The 22,599-nt window shown below is 33.7% G+C and overlaps 1 protein-coding gene across 1 annotated transcript in view; it reads left to right on the forward strand.

The window, feature by feature from the left end:
• Positions 1-22,599, forward strand: part of LOC133204910 (uncharacterized) — a 115,362-nt gene that overhangs the window by 63,553 nt on the left and 29,210 nt on the right. The window contains exon 8 of the mRNA XM_061340651.1: positions 9,661-9,708. Coding sequence (XP_061196635.1) covers positions 9,661-9,708 — 48 coding nt within the window. The remainder of the gene's footprint in view (positions 1-9,660; positions 9,709-22,599) is intronic.

Genomic DNA, 22,599 nt, shown 5'->3' on the forward strand with positions numbered 1-22,599 from the left:
GAATTCTAAAAACAAGATATTTTATTTATTTTCTTTCTTTTTTCTGCCTTATGTAAATTCAAGAATACTATGTATTTTAACAGGTACTCAGATAATAACCTCATTCTATCATTGCTGAAAAAGTTCTTATTGTAAAGTTAGAAGAAAAAGTTGAGAGAGCAGTATAATTAATCCCCTGAGATTGATTATCTTGCTGGTTGCAGAAAATTTTAGAGGGTTATGTTTCTGTCACTTTAAGATTAATTAACACCTTTGTCTGCAACTGATGTTTGTTTTGAAGTTAAGGTTAAGCCTGGGTGATATTTGCATTCACTGAAGGCTGGCATTTTAGAAAACATATGCTTCATTCTTCTTTAAATATACATTTAATTGAGTTACTATAGATATGATTTTTTTACTGCCTTATGTAAATACAAGGATGCTATTTACAGTTTGTTGGATATTTAGCAGTTGCTGTTGCTTATTCTTCATTACCGGTATATATTTTTTAAAATTTTTGTAATCAAGTAAAATTCTCATCCCCTAATCTGCACCCTTATATTTCTGCCCTTGGCGGGGCCCTTGCTGACTGGTCAGATTTCTAGTTTGACTTCATAGCTTTCGCGCAAAACCTATTGTGAATTCACAGCAGTGGGATATGAAAAAAAAATCCAATGATTGTTATGCATGGGATAAAACTATATAGGGGTAAACATATGATAAAATGTTATTAATGCATATATGTAGTAATCAATTGTGCTGGAGTTGACAACATTTATGTCGTCTTAGTAGACCAAGTTTTCCAACAAAGTGTTTGAATTACAATGGGCACTAATTGTGTTCCTTTATTAGCTGACCTGTTTTTATATTCCTATGAAGCAGAATTCATTCAAAAACTTCTACACGAAAAGAGAAAAACACTAGCTGTGGCCTTCAATTCAACATTCAGATATAATGAGGATGTTTTATCGATTAATAATTGCTGTTTTTCATTCATATGTCGACTTGATATATCCCAGAGAACTTGAAATAAAAGACACCACAGAGTCTGCCACATCTGTTTCATATTTAGATGTTTTACTGATAGACGATAAAGGCCAATTAACAACTAAATTGTATGACAAATGAGATGACTTCAGCTTTTCCATCTTCAACTTTCCTTATTTATGTAGTAATATTCCACTATCACTTGCTTATGGTGTTTATGTCTCTCAACTTATTAGCTACTCAAGAGCTTGCTCTGAGTACGATCAATTATTAAAGTGAGGCAGGCTACTCACTGATAAGTTGATATTACAGGGATTTCAACAGCCTTGTTTAAAGTCAGCATTTCATTAATTTTATGGTCATTATAATGACCTTGTTAGAAAATATCACCTATTATAGGGTCTTATTTTGGCTGAACTGTTTCATACCAATTGTTACGCCTTTGTTTTTAGCTCACCTGAGCCGAAGGCTCAAGTGAGCTTTTCTGATCAAAATTTGTCCGTTGTCTGTTGTCGGTGTCGTTGTTGTCGTAAACTTTTCACATTTTCATCTTCTTCTCCAGAACTACTGGGCCAATTTCAATCAAACTTGGCACAAAGTATCCTTGGGTAAAGGGGATTCAAGTTTGTTCAAATGAAGGGCCACTCCCTCCTCAAAGGGGAGATAATTACGAAATAGCAAAAAATTAATGGCATTATTGAAAAATCTTCTTCTCAAGAACCAATGGGCCAGAAAAGATGAAACTCATATGGAATTATTGTCAGGTAGTGTAGATTCAAGTTTGTTCAAATCATGACCCCGGGTGGTAGGGTGGGGCCACTATGGACGATCAAAGTTTTACATAGGAATATATAGGAAAAATCTTCAAAAATTTTCTTCTCAAGAACAGCAAAGCTATGATTGGTCATATTTATATGGAAGCATCCTCATGTGGTGTAGATTCAAGTTTGTTCAAATCATGACCCCCGGGGGTAGGATGGGGCCACAATGGACGATCAAAGTTTTACATAGGAATATATAGGAAAAATCTTCAAAAATCTTCTTCTCAAGAACAGCAAAGCTATGATTGGTCATATTTATATGGAAGCATCCTCAGGTGGTGTACTGATTCAAGTTTGTTCAAATCATGACCCCCGGGGGTAGGGTGGGGCCTCAATGGACGATCAAAGTTTTACATAGGAATATATAGGAAAAATCTTCAAAAATCTTCTTCTCAAGAATAGCAAAACTATGATTGGTCATATTTATATGGAAGCATCCTCGGGTGGTGTAGATTCAAATTTGTTCAAATCATGACCCCCGGGGGTAGGGTGGGGCCTCAATGGACGATCAAAGTTTTACATAGAAATATATAGGAAAAATCTTCAAAAATCCTCTTCTCAAGAACAGCAAAGCTATGATTGGTCATATTTTATGGAAGCATCCTCGGGTGGTGTTGATTCAAATTTGTTCAAATCATGACCCCCGGGGGTAGGGTGGGGGCCTCAATGGACGATCAAAGTTTTACATAGGAATATATTGGAAAAATCTTCAAAAATCTTCCTCTCAAGAATAGCAAAGCAATGATTCGTCATATTTATTTGGAAGCATCCTCAGGTGGTGTGGGTTCAAGTTTGTTCAAATCATGACCATCGGGGGGTAGGGTGGGGCCACAATGGACAACAATTAAAGTTTAACATAGGAGAATATAGGAAAAATCTTCAAAAATCTTCTTCTCAAGAACAGCAAAGCCATGATTGGTCAAATTTATATGGAAGCATCTGCAGGTGGTGTAGATTCAAATTTGTTCCAATTATGACCCCTGGGGGTAGGGTGGGGCCACAATGGACAATCAAAGTTTTCATGGAGTAAAAAGGAAAAATCTTCAAAAATCTTCTTCTCAAGAACAGCAAAGCTATGATTTGTCATATTTATTTGGAAGCATCCTCAGGTGGTATAGATTCAAGTTTATTCAAGTCATGACCCCCAGGGGTAGGGTGGGGCCTCAATGCACGATCAAAGTTTTACATAGGAATATATAGGAAAAATCTTCTTCTCAAGAACAGCAAAGCTATGATTGGTCTTATTTATATTGGAAGCATCCTCATGTGGTGTAGATTCAAGTTTGTTCAAATCATGACCCCCAGGGTAAGGGTGGGGCCACAATGGACGATCAAAGTTTAACATAGGTGTACATAGGAAAAATCTTCAAAAATCTTCTTCTCAAGAACAGTAAAGCTTTGATTGGATATATTTTTTTGAAAGCATCCTCAGGTAGTGTAGATTCAAGTTTATTCAAATCATGACCCCCGGGGGTAGGGTGGGGCCACAATGGACGTTCAAAGTTTTATATAGGAATATATAAGAAAAACCTTTAAAAATCTCAAGAACAGCAAAGCCACAGTTTGTAATATTTATATGGAAGCATCCTCAGATAGTGTAGATTCAAATTTGTTCAAATCATGACCTCCAGGGGTAGGATGGGGCCACAATGAAAGTTCAAACTTGTAGAGAAAAAAGTCACAGTTAGTCAAAAAATTATGTAAGCAGTGTAGATTTAATTTTGTTCAAGTCATACCCCCCCCCCCCCCCCCACTCCCTTTTAGGGGTAGGTTGGGACCATTTATGCATTTAAGCTTTTCAATACTAAACTGATTTTTCCTTTTTCCCTGGCCACAGTGCTCAGGTGAGCGATGTGGCCCCTGGGCCTCTTGTTATACTTTATACTGGATGGACTATGGAATATTCCATCCACCTGATCAATACATAGGGCTCTTGGTGGATGTGACCCATCAACAGGGGATGCTTACTCCTTTTAGGCACCTGATCCCACCTCTGGAATTTCCAGGGGTCCATATTTTATGCCTTCATCACATATCTGTATTGTTTATTATATGGATTTTTTTTAGATCGATCACTGTTCATTATCTTCACCTTTTACATTCATTGAAATGATGCTTTCAAACAATAGTTACTATTTTTCATTAGTTTGACCGAAGAACTATATGCGGTATATGCATATTTTTGCCCCCACAAAAGTCATATTTTGAAAATTTCTTGAAATGTGCTGAATTGTATATATTGTACGAGAAATCTAAATCAACAAAAAATATTATAGTTTCAAAGTAGGTTATTGGCAATTTTTGTTTCTATGACATCACAAACTACTCGGATTTTGTATTATTTTTCAGAGAGAGGGAAAAATGGACAACATTTTTTCAATTTTTACTATAAAACTTATAGAGCGCAGGCTTGCTCCAGAACAGTATTTACATATTTCATTGATATTATCATTCTACACATTATATAAAAATATTGAGCTGGAGCAGACCTGCGCTCGGTGACTTTTACTCCAAATATGGATGCAATATACAGTACCCGCATCGTTATTCTTTACAATTCTATCGTGTCCTATCGTGCGTTTATCCTATCGTATCGTGCCTGTATCCTGTTGTATCGTGCGTGTATCCTATTGTATCTTGTTTTCTGTTTATCAGGTTTTGCGTTTTCTATCGTTTTTCCCATTTATCAGGTTTTGCGTTTATCGTGAAGATCGTTTATCAGGTTCTATCATGTATCGTGTTTTGTGTTTATCGTGTGCATTTGGAAACCCTTGCTTTTTATCTTTACCTTGAGAAGAAACACCCGAGATATCCCGAGTTCATTTTTCGTTTTGTTATTTTATTTACGATTCATTTAATTGTTGAACAGAGAGAGAGAGAAGTTAATAACATGTGATTCTCTGGTATATAAATTCAAGAAAATAAATAAATAAATTACTTAATAAATAAATAAATACATAAATAAATAATAAAAAAACGTCAAGTACCTGTCGTGACCAAACAGAGAGCGTAAATCGAAAGTTTAATCCTATTCAGCACATGAAATAATCGGTCTACTAGTCATTTTTTTTTTTTTTAAACTCAAATTGTCGATTTGTAAGAAATATTTTTTGTCAAAAATAGAAATATAATTTCTGTAAACAGTCAGAGTCACAAAAAGGTAGACCTTTATAAACTTTCTTTTGATAATTATATAGAAACATAAAATAGTAGGCAAGTGTGCAAAAATAAATTGAAAAAAATATCAGCATCTATATAAGGCCTATCTTTATTATCAATAATGGAATTAATCAATAACAAGTTATTCATTTTTCAGAAACACTAGTAGAAGCACATGTAACATACATGTAGTTATATTTTTATGCCTCTACTCTAAATAAATGTATGCACAATCAATTATTTAAAAGGATTTTTTCCAAATGATTCATAAAGGCATATACAATGCAATGCATGATCTTGGTAACATTTACACATTTTGTCTGTACCTGCAAGTATGTAGTTCCTATCTATTTTTTTTCCCTATTTATTTGTTTCTCTGATGTGTCTAACTAAAAAATAAATTACAATTTATATTGCATGAGCATGCTCTAGTCATCATAATTATGATAATTATATATTATAATGTAGATGTTTAACCATTTTTAGCTCACCTGAGCTGAAAGCTCAAGTGAGCTTTTCTGATCACATTTTGTCCGTCGTCCGTCTGTCTGTCTGTCCGTCCGTCTGTAAACTTTTCACATTTTTGACTTCTTCTCCAGAACCACTGGGCCAATTTCAACCAAACTTGCCATGAAGCATCCTTGGGTAAAGGGGATTCAAGTTTGTTCAAATGAGAGGCCACGCCCTCTTTCAAGAGGAGATAATTAGGAATTAGTGGAAAAATAATGGCATCATTTAAAAATCTTCTCAAGAACCACTGGGCCAGGAAAGATGAAATATATATGGAAACATCCTCAGGTAGTGTAGATTCAAGTTTGTTCAAATTATGACCCCCGGGGGTAGGGTGGGGCCACAATAGGGGATCAAAGTTTTACATAGAAATATATAGGAAAATATCTTTAAAAATCTTCTTCTCAAGAATAGCAAAGCCATGATTGGTCATATTTATTTGGAAGCATCCTCAGGTAGTGTAGATTCAAGTTTGTTCAAATCATGACCCCCGGGGGTAGGGTGGGGCCACAATAGGGGATCAAAGTTTTACATAGGAATATATAGGAAAATATCTTTAAAAATCTTCCTCTTAAGAACAGCAAAGCCATGATTGGTCATATTTATTTGGAAGCATCCTCAGGTAGTGTAGATTCAAGTTTGTTCAAATCATGACCCCCGGGGGTAGGGTGGGGCCACAATGAGGGATCAAAGTTTTACATAGACATATATATGAAAATATCTTTAAAAATCTTCTTCTTAAGAACAGCAAAGCCATGATTGGTCATATTTATATGGAAGCATCCTCAGGTAGTGTAGATTCAAGTTTGTTCAAATCATGACCCCCGGGGGTAGGGTGGGGCCACAATGGGGGATACACAGTCTCCCTGTCAGGTCAAGACCCAACCCCCTACACCTACATGACACCTCGGCCCGTGTGTATTCAACGTCAACATACCTGAACTGCTCTCTCACCTGGTATTTACCTTGAACCCTACTGAGTATCAATATAATGCATAAACTCATTTTCTGGATAATGTGATAATTCATAATTTGTATGAACAACACTTAAAGATTTTATACACTGTACTAAGACAAGAGAAAATGTGCACTTCGGTTACTAATTTAAAAAAACTGAATGAATGAATCAAATAAATATAGGCTAGGTTTGTCCCAACACTCCATTGATTTATTTCATTTGTATACTTTTATTTACTTCTTATTGGTTTACAGTCTTAAACATGATTGATCTGATCAAATTTAAAATAAAATATTAATCGAAGAATATGGTAAATAACTCTAATAGAAAAATACGAATTTTGCCTCGCATGTTTTTTTTCTCGCTATTAAAGGCTCCTCAAAAGATATATGTAAAAAATTATATGAAATCGCCCATTTTTGCTTCGATACACAAGACGTGTAAATGCCTTGAATTTAATGTTATTAGTGTTTATCGATTACATTTAATACCTGACTACATTCAAGAAGTCAATATATATATTCATTTTTTTTTCTTTTTGAATCGGATCTTGACATTGACCTTTCTATACATAAATCCATCGTTTGTAATGTATTTGTTACCACGATTTGGTTCGTTATGAACAATTTCCATGGCATCTAAAACATCACCGACCAGTGTAATATGTGGATCATTCAAATTTTATCACAGTGTGGTACTATCGAGTAGAACTTTATAGGGAGATACATGATGATCCGGGTAAATATCGGCAACAGTTTGATGTAAAGTACTTACCGTGACAATTTAAAAATCGCGGAAAGGAACTATCGAAAAAAGGGAAAAAAACCCATACAACTTCTAGTAAAATTCAATCGCGGAAAAGCAGTATGGGGTAGTCGCGGAAAAGCAGACAGGTTGCAAAAATAAATTCGTGGAAAAACAGGTGGGCGAGGCTTGTGTAGAAAGAATTTTCATTTCTTTGGGGGGGGGGGGGGGTCTAAAAAGAAATGTTTTGACAAGCAAACAAAAGAGGCCAAAAACATTATTGTTGATGGGCGATATTATATAAGCATTATATTTTTACTCTATACTACACATGTTGGCACACTGTAACATTTTTAGGTACACGACTGCGTTCTCCCTTCTGGGTCCTATACAGGCCTAAGACATTGGAAATACCAGAGAATAAATACAAAGGAATGGAAATGCGATATTCTTTTCGGATACTAGATGATCTAATGATGTTTATTTATTTTGTTAAATTTGATTTCTTTCGGCCGTTATCCTTCTTCATATATACATATATAATGTATGTACTTGGAATATGTAAATGATTAATTTTCTATGTTTACCGGATATATATTTGTGACATATACATGTGTATTTATATAGGAGAGATTATATAATCGCAGTCCAGTGCACAGCCTGTGTCAACGCAACTAGCATATTTCAGCAAGTAACATGTTTAAAACGTAAAAAAAAAAAATAAAATATAAATTAAAGCAAATTCATAAAAACTTTGAGGAAACAGTGTTAACTTTAAAATGTTTTTTTTATTATATTTTTTCCCCTAAACTGACTAGTCAATTATTTTCGTAAGATTTGAACTATTTTAATAAAAATACCGATTATTAAAATCAATGCGATTTTGGATACATAACAGACTTCTAGCAGAAGATATTGAATCCAATTATTTCATTAATACAAAGAGTTCTTCCAGATCAATATTTGATAATAAATTTATGAGGTTTTATTTGTTAAAATACTGAATACTAGTATATTTATAGCGTTTCATGAATTATTGCACCTAGTTGTAAAACTTAAAAGCCACCACCATTAAAATCTCAGTTATTAAACGACTAAAATCCAAGTTTAACAATTCGAGGGAATTTCGACATTTGAATAATTATACAAACAATCGCAAAGCTTCCACCACAGAGTGCAATTTTTCTAAAATAATTACAGTTTGAATTTGGTGACGATCCATTATTGACAAAAAAAAGTTTCTTGTACAAAGCAGAGTTACCTCAAATGTTTAATCATAATACATTTAATATATTTAAGCATTCAGATTTGCGGCTTTGTAAGTAATTAAAATCATCATTCATCAGTCTATCTAAAAAGGAAACAATTCATCTTGTCAAAATACGTTTCGCATTTTGAAAAATCCTATCAGGTTTTGCGTTTATCCTATCGTGAAAATCGTTTATCAGGTCTATCGTGTTTTGCGTTTATTGTATTTTGCGTTTATTGTGTTTTGCATTTATCGTGTTTTGCATTTATCCTATCGTGCGTGTATCCGGTCCTATCGTGCGTGTATCCTATCGTATCGTGCGTTTATCCTATCGTATCGTGCGTGTATCCTATCGTATCGTGTATCCCATAAAGAATAACAATGCGGGTACTGTATACCTTTTTCTGTAGAAATCACGGAAATTTTGAATTTACGTCATTTTCCTGATGTCATATCAAACATATGGCATCATGGTTCATGAAAATATTCAGTGCTATGAGGTCTGCAGATATTCCCCTGTTCTAGAACATAATTATATATTTCTCAGTCAAAGTTTGATTTTGGGGGCAAATATTGGTCATTACCGAATATAGTCCTTTTATATTTGTAAGTAAAATCTATCCTTCTTGAAATATACAACAGCTACAACAGGAAGGGTTGAATAAACCTTTAAACCAAATATTGCACCTAACCAATATAATTAATTAATAGAGGATAATTATTCAATGTTTTGTGGTTGAATGTTTAATTTATATTACAAGTGGGACAGTATTCTTTTAATACTGCAGATCACTTTATATTTGCTACAACTTATTGAAATAGTTATTGACTCTTTATTAGTGAGTCAAAATTTTCAGGAATTGTATTTTATTATCAGTCAGGTGTGAGACTGAAATTCATCATTTTTAGAAATGATGAATTCTAGTCATAAAATTGATTTTTTTATATTGAAAAAAATTCATCATTTTTTTAGAATAAAGATGAAAAACAGTCACAACTATTTGGAGTTTATATTATTAAAATAGAGTTACTTCTGAAAATAAATATGACTGTATTTCATCATTTTTTATTAAATTTGTAGGTCTGGGTACACTTAATTATCTTGTTAGTTTTACGGGTCGCACTACTTTATTTTGGTTTCAGTGGTTTGTCAGGATGTTTTTCAAGCTGTGAATTTATAACAAATTGCATTTATGCATTGATGACATCCATTTATATGAAATTAAGACTTATTCTTATTTTTATTCACTTAGATGAGGAGACTGGAAAAACAGAAGAAAAAGAAACGCTTTTACAGAAAGGTAAGAATCTACCCTATAGAGATGAAGACTGTTCTACAAATGCTTTTTTATGTTGAAAAAGATTTAAATGTACAAAGATAACATTCAGAGCCATGCTGCTGTTTTCAGAGGCTCATCAAATTTAGTAGTATCTGTGCATCTTCGATATTTTTTCCCACAGTTTTACTGTTTGCTCTAGAACTTTTTGGCCAATCTCAACAAAATTTGGCTAAAAGCATTTGTACGTTAAGTAAGCTTTGTTTATTCAAATACAGTTGAACTTCTGTATCTTGAACATGGATATCTCGAATACCATGGATATATCTAAGTCATTTTGAGTCTGCACTGCTTATTCCTTAAGTTTTTTACCCTGGATATCTCGAAGTATTTTCTTGGTCCCTTCAGCGACCAGAGATCGTGATTCTCACTGCCATTTTTAGCTCACCTGAGCTGAAGGCTCGAGTGAGCTTTTCTGATCATATTTTGTCTGTAGTCCATCTAGCTGTCTGTCTGTCTGTCCGTCTGTAAACTTTTCACATTTTCAACTTCTTCTCCAGAACCATTGGGCCAATTTCAACCAAACTTGCCACAAAGTATCCCTGGGTAAAGGGGATTCAAGTTTGTTCAAAGAAGGGCCACGCCTTCTTCCAAGGGGAGATAATCATGAATTGGTGAAAAATTAATGGCATCATTAAAAAATCTTCTCAAGAACCACTGTGCTTGAAAATATGAACCTTAATGTGGAAGCATCCTCAGGTAGTGTAGATTCAGGTTTGTTCAAATCATGACCCCTGGGGGTTGGGTGGGGCCAAAATGGGCGATCAAAGTTTTACATAGGAATATATAGGAAAAATCTTTAAAAATCTTCTTCTCAAGAACAGCAAAGCCATGATTGGTCATATTTATATGGAAGCATCCTCAGGTAGTGTAAATTCAAGTTTGTTCAAATCATGACCCCCGGGGTAGGGTGGGGCCACAATGGGCGATCAAAGTTTTACATAGGAATACATTGTAAAAATGTTTTAAAATCTATTTCTTAAGAACAGCAAAGCCATGATTGGTCATATTTACAGGGGTCGAATTTAATGGGAAATACTTGCTAAATGCAAATTAAAAACAGAAATTGCGAGTTAAAAGCGACCTGTGGTTAAAAAAAGTTTTAAAAAACGTTTTTTTTTCAGATTTTTTTTTTAGTTTATTCCGGGATGTGCAATTAGCATTGCCTCACACCCAGGGCCAGGGCTACCATTTTTGGGGATCGGGCTAGTGATTTTATGCACAGAGGTAGCCCCTCGGGCTAGTACAAACTAAAATTAACCATGTAATACATGAAAAGCACTACAGGTATTTTTATTCACTTTTTTGCTATCAAATTCTCAAACAATAACAAATTTCCAGGTAGCATGCTCCTACAGTTTGTAAATCTCCATAACCTCATCCAGTTTGCAGTACTACCTGACTTATTTACTTCCAAAAACGATCGTTTTTCCCAATCCGAATTTCCTCCATTCCTTTGTTTATGGTAAATGCATGTAGATATCCTACTTAATTATTTACAATCACTTAATGAAATAGAGAAAAAGTCTTATGTGATTTTCAAAAAATATATTTCAAGGTTGATTTAATGATTTAAGATGAAAAAAAAATGAAAGATAATTTATTAATTTTTAAATTAATTTTTTTTTTTATTTTCAATTTAGTTTTCTGTGAAATCATTCAAATAATTCCTATGTTAATTACTATGAGAAAAAAATGCTAGTGAAAGTTCAATATTGCTAGTTAAAATAAAATCCACTAGATAAAATTTGCTAATGGTCAAAAAAGTTAATTTCAATCCCTGATTTATATGGAAGCATCCTCAGATAGTGTACATTCAAGTTTGTTCAAATCATGACCCCCAGAGGGTAGGGTGGGGCCAGAACAGGTGATCAAATTTTAGCATAGAAATACATAGGAAAATTCTTTAAAACTCTTCTTCTCAAGAACAGCAAAGTCGTGATTGGTCATATTTTAATGGAAGCATCCTCAGGTAGTGTACATTCAAGTTTGTTCAAATAATGACCCATGGGGGTAGGATGGGGCCACTATGGGGGATGAAAGTTTTTCATAAGAATATATAGAAAAAAAATCTTTTTCTTAAGAATAGAAAAGACAATTGATTAGTCATATTGATATAAAGGCATCCTCAGGTAGTGTAGAATCAAATTTGTTCAAATGAGGGCCCCGGGGGTAAGGTGGGGCCACAATGGGGGATCATATTTTTACAAATGAAGATATAGGAAAAAATCTGCTGCTCAAGAACAGCAAAGCCATTTGTTATATTGATATGGAAGCATCATCAGGTAGTGTAAAATTCAAGTCCCCCCCCCCAATACTAACTGATTTTTGCTTTTTTTTCTAGCCAATGTGCTAAGGTGGGAGATGTGGACCATGGGCCTCTTGTTAGTGATTTCAGGCAATTTTACCTTGATTTAACGACTATTTTATTTCCAAATCCTACTTTCGATTTCGGTCGAGCATGCTACATTTTTAGCTCTACTGGTCAGAGACCAGAAGAGCTTATGCGATAGTAAGGTGTCCGGCATCCGTCTGTCTGTCTGTCTGTCCGTCTGTCTGTCTGTCCGTCTGTCTGTAAACAATTTTTCAAAATGCTACTCCTCCTACAGTTTTGGTCTGATTTCAATATAACTTGGCACACAAGTAAACTACACTAAGATACATAATTTAGTGCATCGGTTTTTGATTTGGATGAGCGGTGTTGCCATGGTTACTAAAAATAGAAATTTCTGTGAAATTCATATAAAACCCTACTCCTCCTACAGTTTTAGTCTGATTTCAGTATAACTTGCCACACAAGTAGACTACACTAAGATACATAATTTAGTGCATCGGTTTTTGATTTCGATGAACGGTGTTGCCATGGTTACTAAAAATAGAAATTTCTGTGAAATTCCTTTAAAACGCTACTCCTCCTACAGTTTTGGTCTGATTTAATCTAATTTGGCACACAATTAGAATACACTACGATACATAATATGTATATCAGTTTTTGATTGCAGTGAATGGTGTTGTCATGGTTACTAAAAATATAAATTTCTGTGAAATACTTTCAAAACGCTACTCCTTCAACGATTTTCGTTTGATTTCAATATAACTTAGCACAGAAGTAGACTACATTAAGATACATAATTCTATTTATTGTTGTATGTTGCAAAGTTTCAAATCCAAGTGCTACTTTTCCTTTGTTATAAGTACAGACCAGTAGAGCTACAGTCTCATCAGAGACTTCTGGTTGGTTCAAATATCTATACAAATGTGTTTTTATCATTTAATAATTATTTATAGCAAGTTTTACAAATAAAACAAAATTGCAAGGTAAATACTTTTACTTGCATGGTTTTGATATTCATTGAATAAACATTGAAATCTAATCCATAAACATTCACATTGTTTGAGCGCCGGCCATTTTAAAATAGATGTTTTAGGTCGATCCCGATATCATTTCGTACTATAACAAGGGCCTAGTCAACAACTTGCCTGGTTTGCTTTTACAAGTAAATAAATCCAACATGTTTATTTAAGTGAAATGTGTCACTGTTTGGTTATGAAAACACACACTAGTTAGCACCCATACCAGGTGATAATTGAAGTGATTGAAGTACCTAGTGACAAACACGCAATTAAAGTAATTTATATATAGTCATGTAAAAAAAATAATTATGTTAAATAGATATAATTTTATTTTTTATCAAATGCATTAACAAAATCATGATACAGTTTTAAATTCTTAGTAATGTGCAGTACATATGAAGTTTTATAGACTATCATGTAAAACAAATCTATTATAAGAAGAAAATCTTTACAGCTTTTTAGCTCTTCTGAGCCAAAGGTTCAAAGAGCTAATACTATTGCCATTTGTGCGGTGTGTGGCGTGGGTAAACTTTTTAGAATATGCGCCATAACTCAAGAACCCCTTGGCCAATTATTGTCAAATTTGTCACAGGGTATCCTTGGCCCAAGGGCTCCCTTTTATACTAAAACTAGGGTTGTGACCCTTTAACAAGGGGAGATAATTAGGAAAATAGAAACAAAAGTACTGGTTGCTAAAAAATCTTCTTCTTAAGAACCACTGGGCAGATTATCATCAAACTTACACAAAAGGATGAGGATATGTTTGCGCGGGGATTTACCCTGGGGCAAAGGGTGTGGTCTCAAGGTCACCTCAAAGTTGACCAAAAATTACATTTTATTTAAATGTTGATATTTTGCTTACTATAAGGACTAGGATCATCAAATCTTGTCAGTTGATGATCTAAGGACCTCATATCATGTTGCCTCAAAAGTAGGTCACAGTGACCCACTTTTTAGCTCACCTTAGCCAAAAAAGGCTCAAGTGAGCTTTTCTGATCAAAATTTGTCCGTTGTCTATCGTCTTTGTCGTTGTTGTTGTTGTTGTAAACTTTTCACATTTTCATCTTCTTCTCAAGAACCACTGGGCCAATTTCAACCAAACTTGCCATAAAGTATCCTTAGGTGAAGGGGATTCAGGTTTGTTCAAATTAAGGGCCATGCCCTCTTTCAAGGGGAGATAATTTAGGAATTAGTGAAAAAGTAATGGTGTCTTTTAAAAATCTTCTTCTCAAGAACCACTTGGCCAGGAAAGATGAAACTCATAGTGAAGTATCCTCAGGTGGTGTAGATTCAAGTTTGTTCAAATCATGACCCCCAGGGGTAGAGTGGGGCCACAATAGGGGAACAAATTTTAACATAGAAATACATAGGAAGAATCTTTAAAAATCTTCTTCTCTATAACAGCGAGGCAATTATTGGTCATAGTTATTTGGAAGCATCCTCAGGTAGTGTAGATACAAGATTGTTCAAATCATGACCCCTGGGGCAAGGGTGGGGTCATAATATGTGAGTAAAGCTTTACATAGGAATACATCAGAAAACCTTTAAAAATCTTCTTCAGATCCCATAAGAAACAGAGCTGTGATAAGTTATATTAATATGCAAGCAGCTTATGTAGTGCGCATTCAATTTTGTCTAGTTTGTGGCCGTACGAAATAATATCAACAGAGTAGCTGAACCTTTGTTTATTTTTTTTTCTCAATTGAGCACGGTGTACCAAATTAATGAAAACAAAGTTCAGCCATTTTTGATGTGGACGGTGAAGAAGTTTACACAGATCTGAAACAAAAATATTATTCATTGCTGATTGTTGGTTTCATTCTGTAAGGTTTGAAGGGTAAAGGGTTTATCTGAATAATTACAACCTTGTGTATATTTGTTCATGCAGCATTAATTTGTTATTATGTAGTGATTAGGCACAGCAATCATACTGCGCAGTTGAAGTTTCTCGGAGAAAAGTCACACGGAGAAGAACAAGTCCATTTAGATACTGCTACATTTTACTAGTGTTAAAGGATCTATTTTTAAAATTTACTTAGTGGAAGGAAACGTAATAGTTTGACATTACATAATATAAATTAGACGAATTTCACATTCCCAAGAGTTATCTCCCGTTGTCGGCGTAACACTCATTTTCCCACTGTCTTTGTCCTATGTAGGTTACCTGTTAATATTTTTTAGCTCTTCTGAGCCAAAGGCTCAAAGAGCTAATGCTATGGCCATTTGTGCGGTGTGTGTAAACTTTTTAGAATATGGGCCAGAACTCAAGAACCCCTTGGCCAATTATTGTCAAATTTGTCACAGGGTATCCTTGGCCCAAGGGCTCCCTTTTATACTAAAACTGGGGTTGTGACCCTTTAACAAGGGGAGATAATTAGGAAAAAAAAACAAAAGTACTGGTTGCTAAAAAATCTTCTTCTCAAGAACCACTGGGCAGATTATCACCAAACTTACACAAAAGGATGAGGATATGTTGTAGATTAAAATTTGCACGGGGATTTACCCTGGGGCAAAGGGCGTGGTCTCAAGGTCACTTCAAAGTTGACCAAAAATTACATTTTATTAAAATGTTGATATTTTGCTTACTATAAGGACTAGGATCATCAAATCTTGTCAGTTGGTACATCTAAGGACCTCATATCATGTTGACTCAAAAGTAGGTCACGGTGACCTACTTTTTAAATTTTGCGGCCATTCTTTTTCAAAATGATTTAGAGGTATATTTTGAACAATTTAAGGCCTATCATCATCAAACTTTGTCAGTTGATGCATCTTGGGTCCTCAAAGTACGTCCACTAAAAAGTAGGTCACTTTGACCTACTTTTTGAATTTTATGGCTAATCATTTTTAAAACAATTAAGGTCATCAATTCGAATAGGGGGAGGCTTAGAATCATTAAATCTTGTAAGATGATGCATCTTGGGGCAATAAAACATATTTATTAAAAAGTAGGTCACAGTGACCTACTTTTTGAACTTTGCAGGCATGCGATTTCAAAGCGTTTTAGAGACATAATTTGGACATTTTAAGTCCTATGATCATAAAACTTTGTAAGTTGATGCATCTTGGGTCTTCAAAAAAGGTCAACTGAAAAGTAGGTCACCGTGACCTACTTTTCAATTTATATGACTATAATTAAATATTTCAGGTACTAATTGGCTTAGAATCATCAAACTTTGTCAGTTGATGCATTTTGGGTCTTCGGAGTAGGTCGACTAAAAAGTAGGTCACAGTGACCTACTTTTGAAAATTTATGGCGTTAATTTAATATTTCGGGTACTAATTGGCTTAGAATCATCAAACTTTGTCAGTTGATGCATCTTGGATCTTCAGAGTAGATCGACTAAAAAGTAGGTCACCGTGACCTACTTTTGAAAATTTATGGCTTTACTTAAATATTTCGGGTACTAATTGGCTTAGAATCATCAAACTTTGTCAGTTGATGTGTCATGGGTCTTCGGAGTAGGTCGACTAAAAAGTAGGTCACCGTGACCTACTTTTGAAAATTTATGGCTTTAATAAAATATTTCAGGTACTAATTGGCTTAGAATCATCAAACTTTGTTTGATGCATCTTGGGTCTTCAGAGTAGATCGACTAAAAAGTAGGTCACCGTGACCTACTTTTGAAAATTTATGGCTTTAATTAAATATTTCGGGTACTAATTGGCTTAGAATCATCAAACTTTGTCAGTTGATGCGTCATGGGTCTTTGGAGTAGGTCGACTAAAAAGTAGGTCACTGTGACCTACTTTCGGAAAATTTATGGCTTTAATAAAATATTTCAGGTACTAATTGGCTTAAAATCATAAAACTTTGTCAGTTTATGCGTCATGGGTCCTCGGAGTACAACAATTGAAAAGTAGGTCACGGTGACCTACTTTTGAAAATTTATGGCTTTAATCAAATATTTCGGGTACTAATTGGCTTAGAATCATTAAACTTTGTCAGTTGATGCGTCTTGGGTCCTCGGAGTACAACAACTGAAAAGTAGGTCACGGTGACCTACTTTTGAAGTTTTATGGCTGTATTTAATATTTTCAGGAATTATTTGGCTTAGAATCATCAAACTTTGTCAGTCGATGTATCTTTGGTCCTCGGAGTACAGCAACTGAAAAGTAGGTCACGGTGACCTACTTTTGAAAATTTATGGCTTTAATTAAATATTACAGGTACTAATTGGCTTAGAATCATCAAACTTTGTCAGTTGATGCATCTTGGGTCCTTGGAGTAAAACAATTGAAATGTAGGTCACTTTGACTTACTTATAAAATTTTATGATTATAATTTTAAAAAATACTTTAGGTATTAATTGGCTTAGAATCATCAAACTTAGTTGATAGGTCCTCAGAGAATGACAAGTGATAAGTAGGTCACCATGACCAACTCTCAGGTACTAATTGGCTTAGAATCATCTTGGGTTCTCAGAGTGTGAATTGGAATTTCAAGGGTTCATGTAAATATACAGGATACTTCGAGGCTTCAGATAGAAGTGATAGGTTGTACAGTTTATCAGAAGAGCGATTCAAGGCCCATGGGCCTCTTGTAATCTTCAAGCGTTATCGGACAATTTCGATCTGTACCTGTATTGCCAGAGTATGGGGTAACATGTAAATTATGAACATATTCATACAGATTTTATTACTAAGATACTGACTTATGAAGTTGATGAGGTTATAGAGAAACAGTGCCTTACATCGGTTGACCCCAGATAGACCCCGCAAAGGGGAATACTCAGCTATGTTAAGGAAGGCCTGATTTCACATTTGTGATGCACTGTATTGGAATTTTCATTGTGACGTCATTAAAAATTTCACAAGCGACAAAAATCTATTTAACTACATGATAATGCGTAAATGAAAACTTGCATTCATTTATTTTATCAATTATTTAAAAAAGAATGTAAAATCACAACATTTGATAACAACACTGCCGAGTAATTAGAAGCAAATCTTATGTCAGAAATGACGTCACTAGCCTTGACTTGACGCAGTACAAGTGATCCAGAGGAGTGGATCCATTGGTTTAATAATTACAAAAATGTTTAAATAAATATAAAACCATCACAAATATTAAATCTAATCAATTAAATTGAAAGTAAATAATTTATTTAAAACACATATGTAGATTATTATTTTATCTAGGTGCTATGGAGCTGCACAACGAAATAGAATGTAAAGAATATCGCTAACATGATAATTGTATTCTAATTAACCTCAAAAGTGCAAGGGCATAGACTACACTGTTTGAGCTGAAATACGGAATATCAATTGCTTATATCAAGTATATTTTAAAAAGTTCTGGGAGCTGATTATGGTCGGCGTAGCATTATTTTTATTCATGACAGAATTAAAGAGAAGTAGGAATTTTTAGCTATTGTACGCATTTTCAGCAAAATTACGAGTACTTCCAAAGCAGTTCAAACTAGCTCCCAGCACTTTTCGGGTAGCCGATGTAAATCTTTTTTAATGTGTAACAATTTTTCTCTCCAAAAACTTGCGTATGCCCTTGCACTAGCGTCATTTTCTACATTCAGCTTATCAATTCTATTTTTATACCAGTCATGTGACACACAGCTGATACATGCGATATAAATGGTACTCTGTGCGCGGACCCAAACCTATCCATTATGGATATCTATATTACCTTTCTTACATGTAAACAGTTACTTTGTTATAAAGATTTTTAAAAATAATACATTTTAAGAAGGTACTTAGATTGCATTTTCCATTTTCTTCCTTAACATAGCTGAGTAACTTTTGTAAATGTGAAAGTCATCTATAGGGACAACTCCTGCATATAGTTACACCTGTCGTCAGGACATGTTAATAAAGGATAACTCTTATAGATAGTTTTCGATAGGCCAGAATTTAGCAAGAGTTATTTCCCGTTGGTCGCCATACTGAACTCATTTCAGCTTCTACCTAGCAAGTTATTCAGGTGAGCGATGTGGCCCCTGGGCCTCTTGTTAAATTTTGCGGCCATTTTTTTTCAAAATGATTTAGAGGCATATTTTGAACAATTTAAGGCCTTTGATCATCAAACTTTGTCAGTTGATGTATATTGGGTCCTTGAAATACGTCAACTAAAAAATAGGTCACCTTGACCTACTTTTTGAATTTTATGGCTAATCTTTTTCAAAACAATTAAGGTCATTAATTCGAATACCGAGAGGTTTAGAATCATTAAATCTTGTAAGATGATGCTTCTTGGGGCCATGAAACATATTTAGTAGAAAGTAAGTCACAGTGACCTACTTTTTGAACTTTGCACGTATTCGATTTCAAAGCATTTTAGAGGCATAAATTGGAAATTTTAAGGCCTATGATAATAAAACTTTGTCAGTTGATGTATCTTGGGTCCTCGGATTAGAACAACTTAAAAGTAGGTCACGATGACCTACTTTTCAATTTATAAGACTATAATTAAATATTTTAGGTAATAATTGGCCTAGAATCATCAAACTTTGTCAGTTCATGAATTTTGGGTCTTCGGAGTAAGTCGAATGAAAAGTAGGTCACTGTGACCTACTTTTGAAAATTTATGTCTTTAATTAAATATTTTCAGGTACTAATTGGCTTAGAATCATCAATCTTTGTCAGTTGATGCATCTTGTGTCCTTTGAGTACGACAACTGAAAAGTAGGTCAGCTTGACCTACTTTTGAAATTTATGGCTGTATTTAATATTTTTTGGGCACTATTTGGCTTAGAATCATTGAAATTTGTCAGTTGATGTATCTTGGGTCCTCGGAGTAAGTTGACTAAAAAGTAGGTCACCATGACCTACTTTTTAATTTATATGACTATAATTAAATAATTTTTAGGCACTATTGCTTAGAGTCATCAAACTTTGTCAGTTGATGTATCTTGGGTCTTTGGATTAGGTTGACTGAAAAGTAGGTCACCGTGACCTACTTTTGAAAATTTATGTTTTTAATTATATATTTCAGGTACTAATTGGCTTAGAATCATCAAACTTTGTCGTTTGATGCATCTTGGGTCCTCAGAGGATGACAACTAAAAAGTAGGTCATCTTGACCTACTTTTGAAATTTTATGGCTGTATTTAATATTTTCGGGTACTATTTGGCGTAGAATCATCAAAATTTGTCAGTTGATGCATCTTGGATCCTCGGAATATATCTACTGAAAAGTAGGTCACCATGACCTACTTTTTCAATTTATATGGCTATAATGAAATATTTCGGGTACTAATTAGCTTAGAATCATCAGACTTTGTCAGTTGATGCATCTTGGGTCCTCGGAGTAAGTTGACTGAAATGTAGGTCACTGTTACTTACTTTTGAAATTTTTTGGCTTTATTTCAATATATCAGGTACTAATTGGCTTAGAATCATCAAATTTTGTCAGTTGATGCATCTGTGGTCCTCAGAGAATGACAAGTGATAAGTAGGTCACCATGACCTACTCTCAGGTACTAATTGGCTTAGAATCATCTTGGGTTCTCAAAATGTTTCATCTTAAATGTAGGTCATGATGACCTACCTTTGGAATTTCAAGGCTTTATTTAAATATACAGGATACTTAGAATCAAATAGAAGTGATAGGTTGTACAGTTTATCAGAAGAGTGATTCAAGGCTCGTGGGCCTCTTGTTTGATTAACTGTTCAGTTTTGCATGAATTTAATTTCTGAAATTTTCAAGGCATTGAAAATTCAAATATAATTAATTTTGGTTCTCTTGATATCAAAAAAGGTAAATGAATGCATTTAGAGCCTCTCTTGTGCACGTTAAGTATGTTCCTTGAATTTTCTGCTCTGCTTTTAATCCTATCAAACACATTGGTTGAAATTAAGCAGGGATTTACTCTGGGTATTTCATGAAATAGAAAGAAATTGAGAGACTGCTAATATAAAAACATTAAATCAGTCTCTTTTATATAAAAAGTATTTCATTTTCAAATGAACAAATATTGAAAGTTAGGGAAGAAACTTACCAGAATAGATTACATAATGATATATCTTTGAATTTTAGTTGTGTTTATGAATAAAGTACATGGAAAACTGGCTTTCTGTTAGATGGTGTACTTACTATGTAAAAAATATATATCTACATTGAAAGTAATAGAATTGTTAATTATAATTTTTAAAGAAACAAACTTGGTCATCAACATGCATGGATCTATTAGAGTTTTGGATGGGTTGGGTTGAGGGTCCTCCTACCAAATTTGTGAAATCATTAGCAACTTTATAGCAAAGCAACTTAAGAATTGGATAGTATGACATTCAGGTTGTTTATATTGTCTTTGAGATATAATGTAGAAAACTAAGATCCTCTTATTTTAAATAACATTGAAATATTTTTTCCTTAAAAATACTATCATATTATGTATAAGCTTGAGCTGGCAATGGTTTTACACAATAGTATAAACATGATAAATAATAGAAATAATTCAAAAGTAGATATTAACTATAAAATTTTTAATAATTACTTTACAAAACTTACTGTGTATCTTTGATTAGTGAAAATTAGACATAACTATTGAAATGTTAATAATTACTTTGTAAACTACCATGTATCTTTGATTAGTAGATAAATCCATGTATGCTACAGTTAGCAAGGACAAATCAAAGAAGGAAGGTAAAAATAGATACATGTATATTGGAATTGTACTTAAGAAAAAAAAATAGATTAGAGAATAGATGAAAATTATGTAAAGTAACTACTTTATTTCAACTTAGATACAGGAAATGATAAAAAAGACAAAGCAGCTGGTGATTCAAATGAACAAAATCAAGGGAATGATGGTACATTATTTTCTTATTTTAAAATCAATATAATATACAGTACTAAATAAACACCTTTTTTTATTTTACTCTCTTTAATGCTTGAATAGAATAGAGTTACAGAGTGCTTTCTCACTGTTCTTCCTTTTTCTGCATAATTTACAGCTTTCAATTTTTCACAATTATCATAATCATGCAAAACAAATGAACCTTAAAATCATTTGCATATGAAGGATACATAACACATACAAATAAATGATGCATGGATTGATTATATATATTTTTTAAACTGATTTTGAATAAAAATGACATAAATGATAAATCCCTGAAATATATAAAAATTGTTAAGTTTTCTTTGTTACAGAAATATGTGACTCTGTGCCATTTATTATGTAAATTAATCTATACATGTACATTTTTCACACATTTTTAAACATTAAACATTCAAGTTTTTTATGAACATAAATCTTTGATAAATATTGCTGATATCTAAAAGAAAATGTGTTATTTATCCTCCTCTACTAATTAAGAAAATGCTACCTCATTAAGGTTTTGTGTGGGACATTAAATCAGTGTATCAAAAATGACTGCATTCAGTTTGTTTTGAAATTTAACCATGCTAGCCAGTGCCTCATTGCAGAGCTACATTTTCCCAATGCTTTTTTTTTTGGATGTGGAAACCATGTTTCAATTTGTGACCTTAGGGGATTTTAAAGAATGCTGTACATATCTACAAATATTTTAATGCAAGACATT

The sequence above is a fragment of the Saccostrea echinata genome, unplaced genomic scaffold (assembly GCF_033153115.1).
Source record: "Saccostrea echinata isolate AGI-Se365-2 ecotype Australia unplaced genomic scaffold, CSIRO_AGI_Sech_v1 ptg000054l, whole genome shotgun sequence".
Lineage (NCBI taxonomy): Eukaryota > Metazoa > Mollusca > Bivalvia > Ostreida > Ostreidae > Saccostrea > Saccostrea echinata.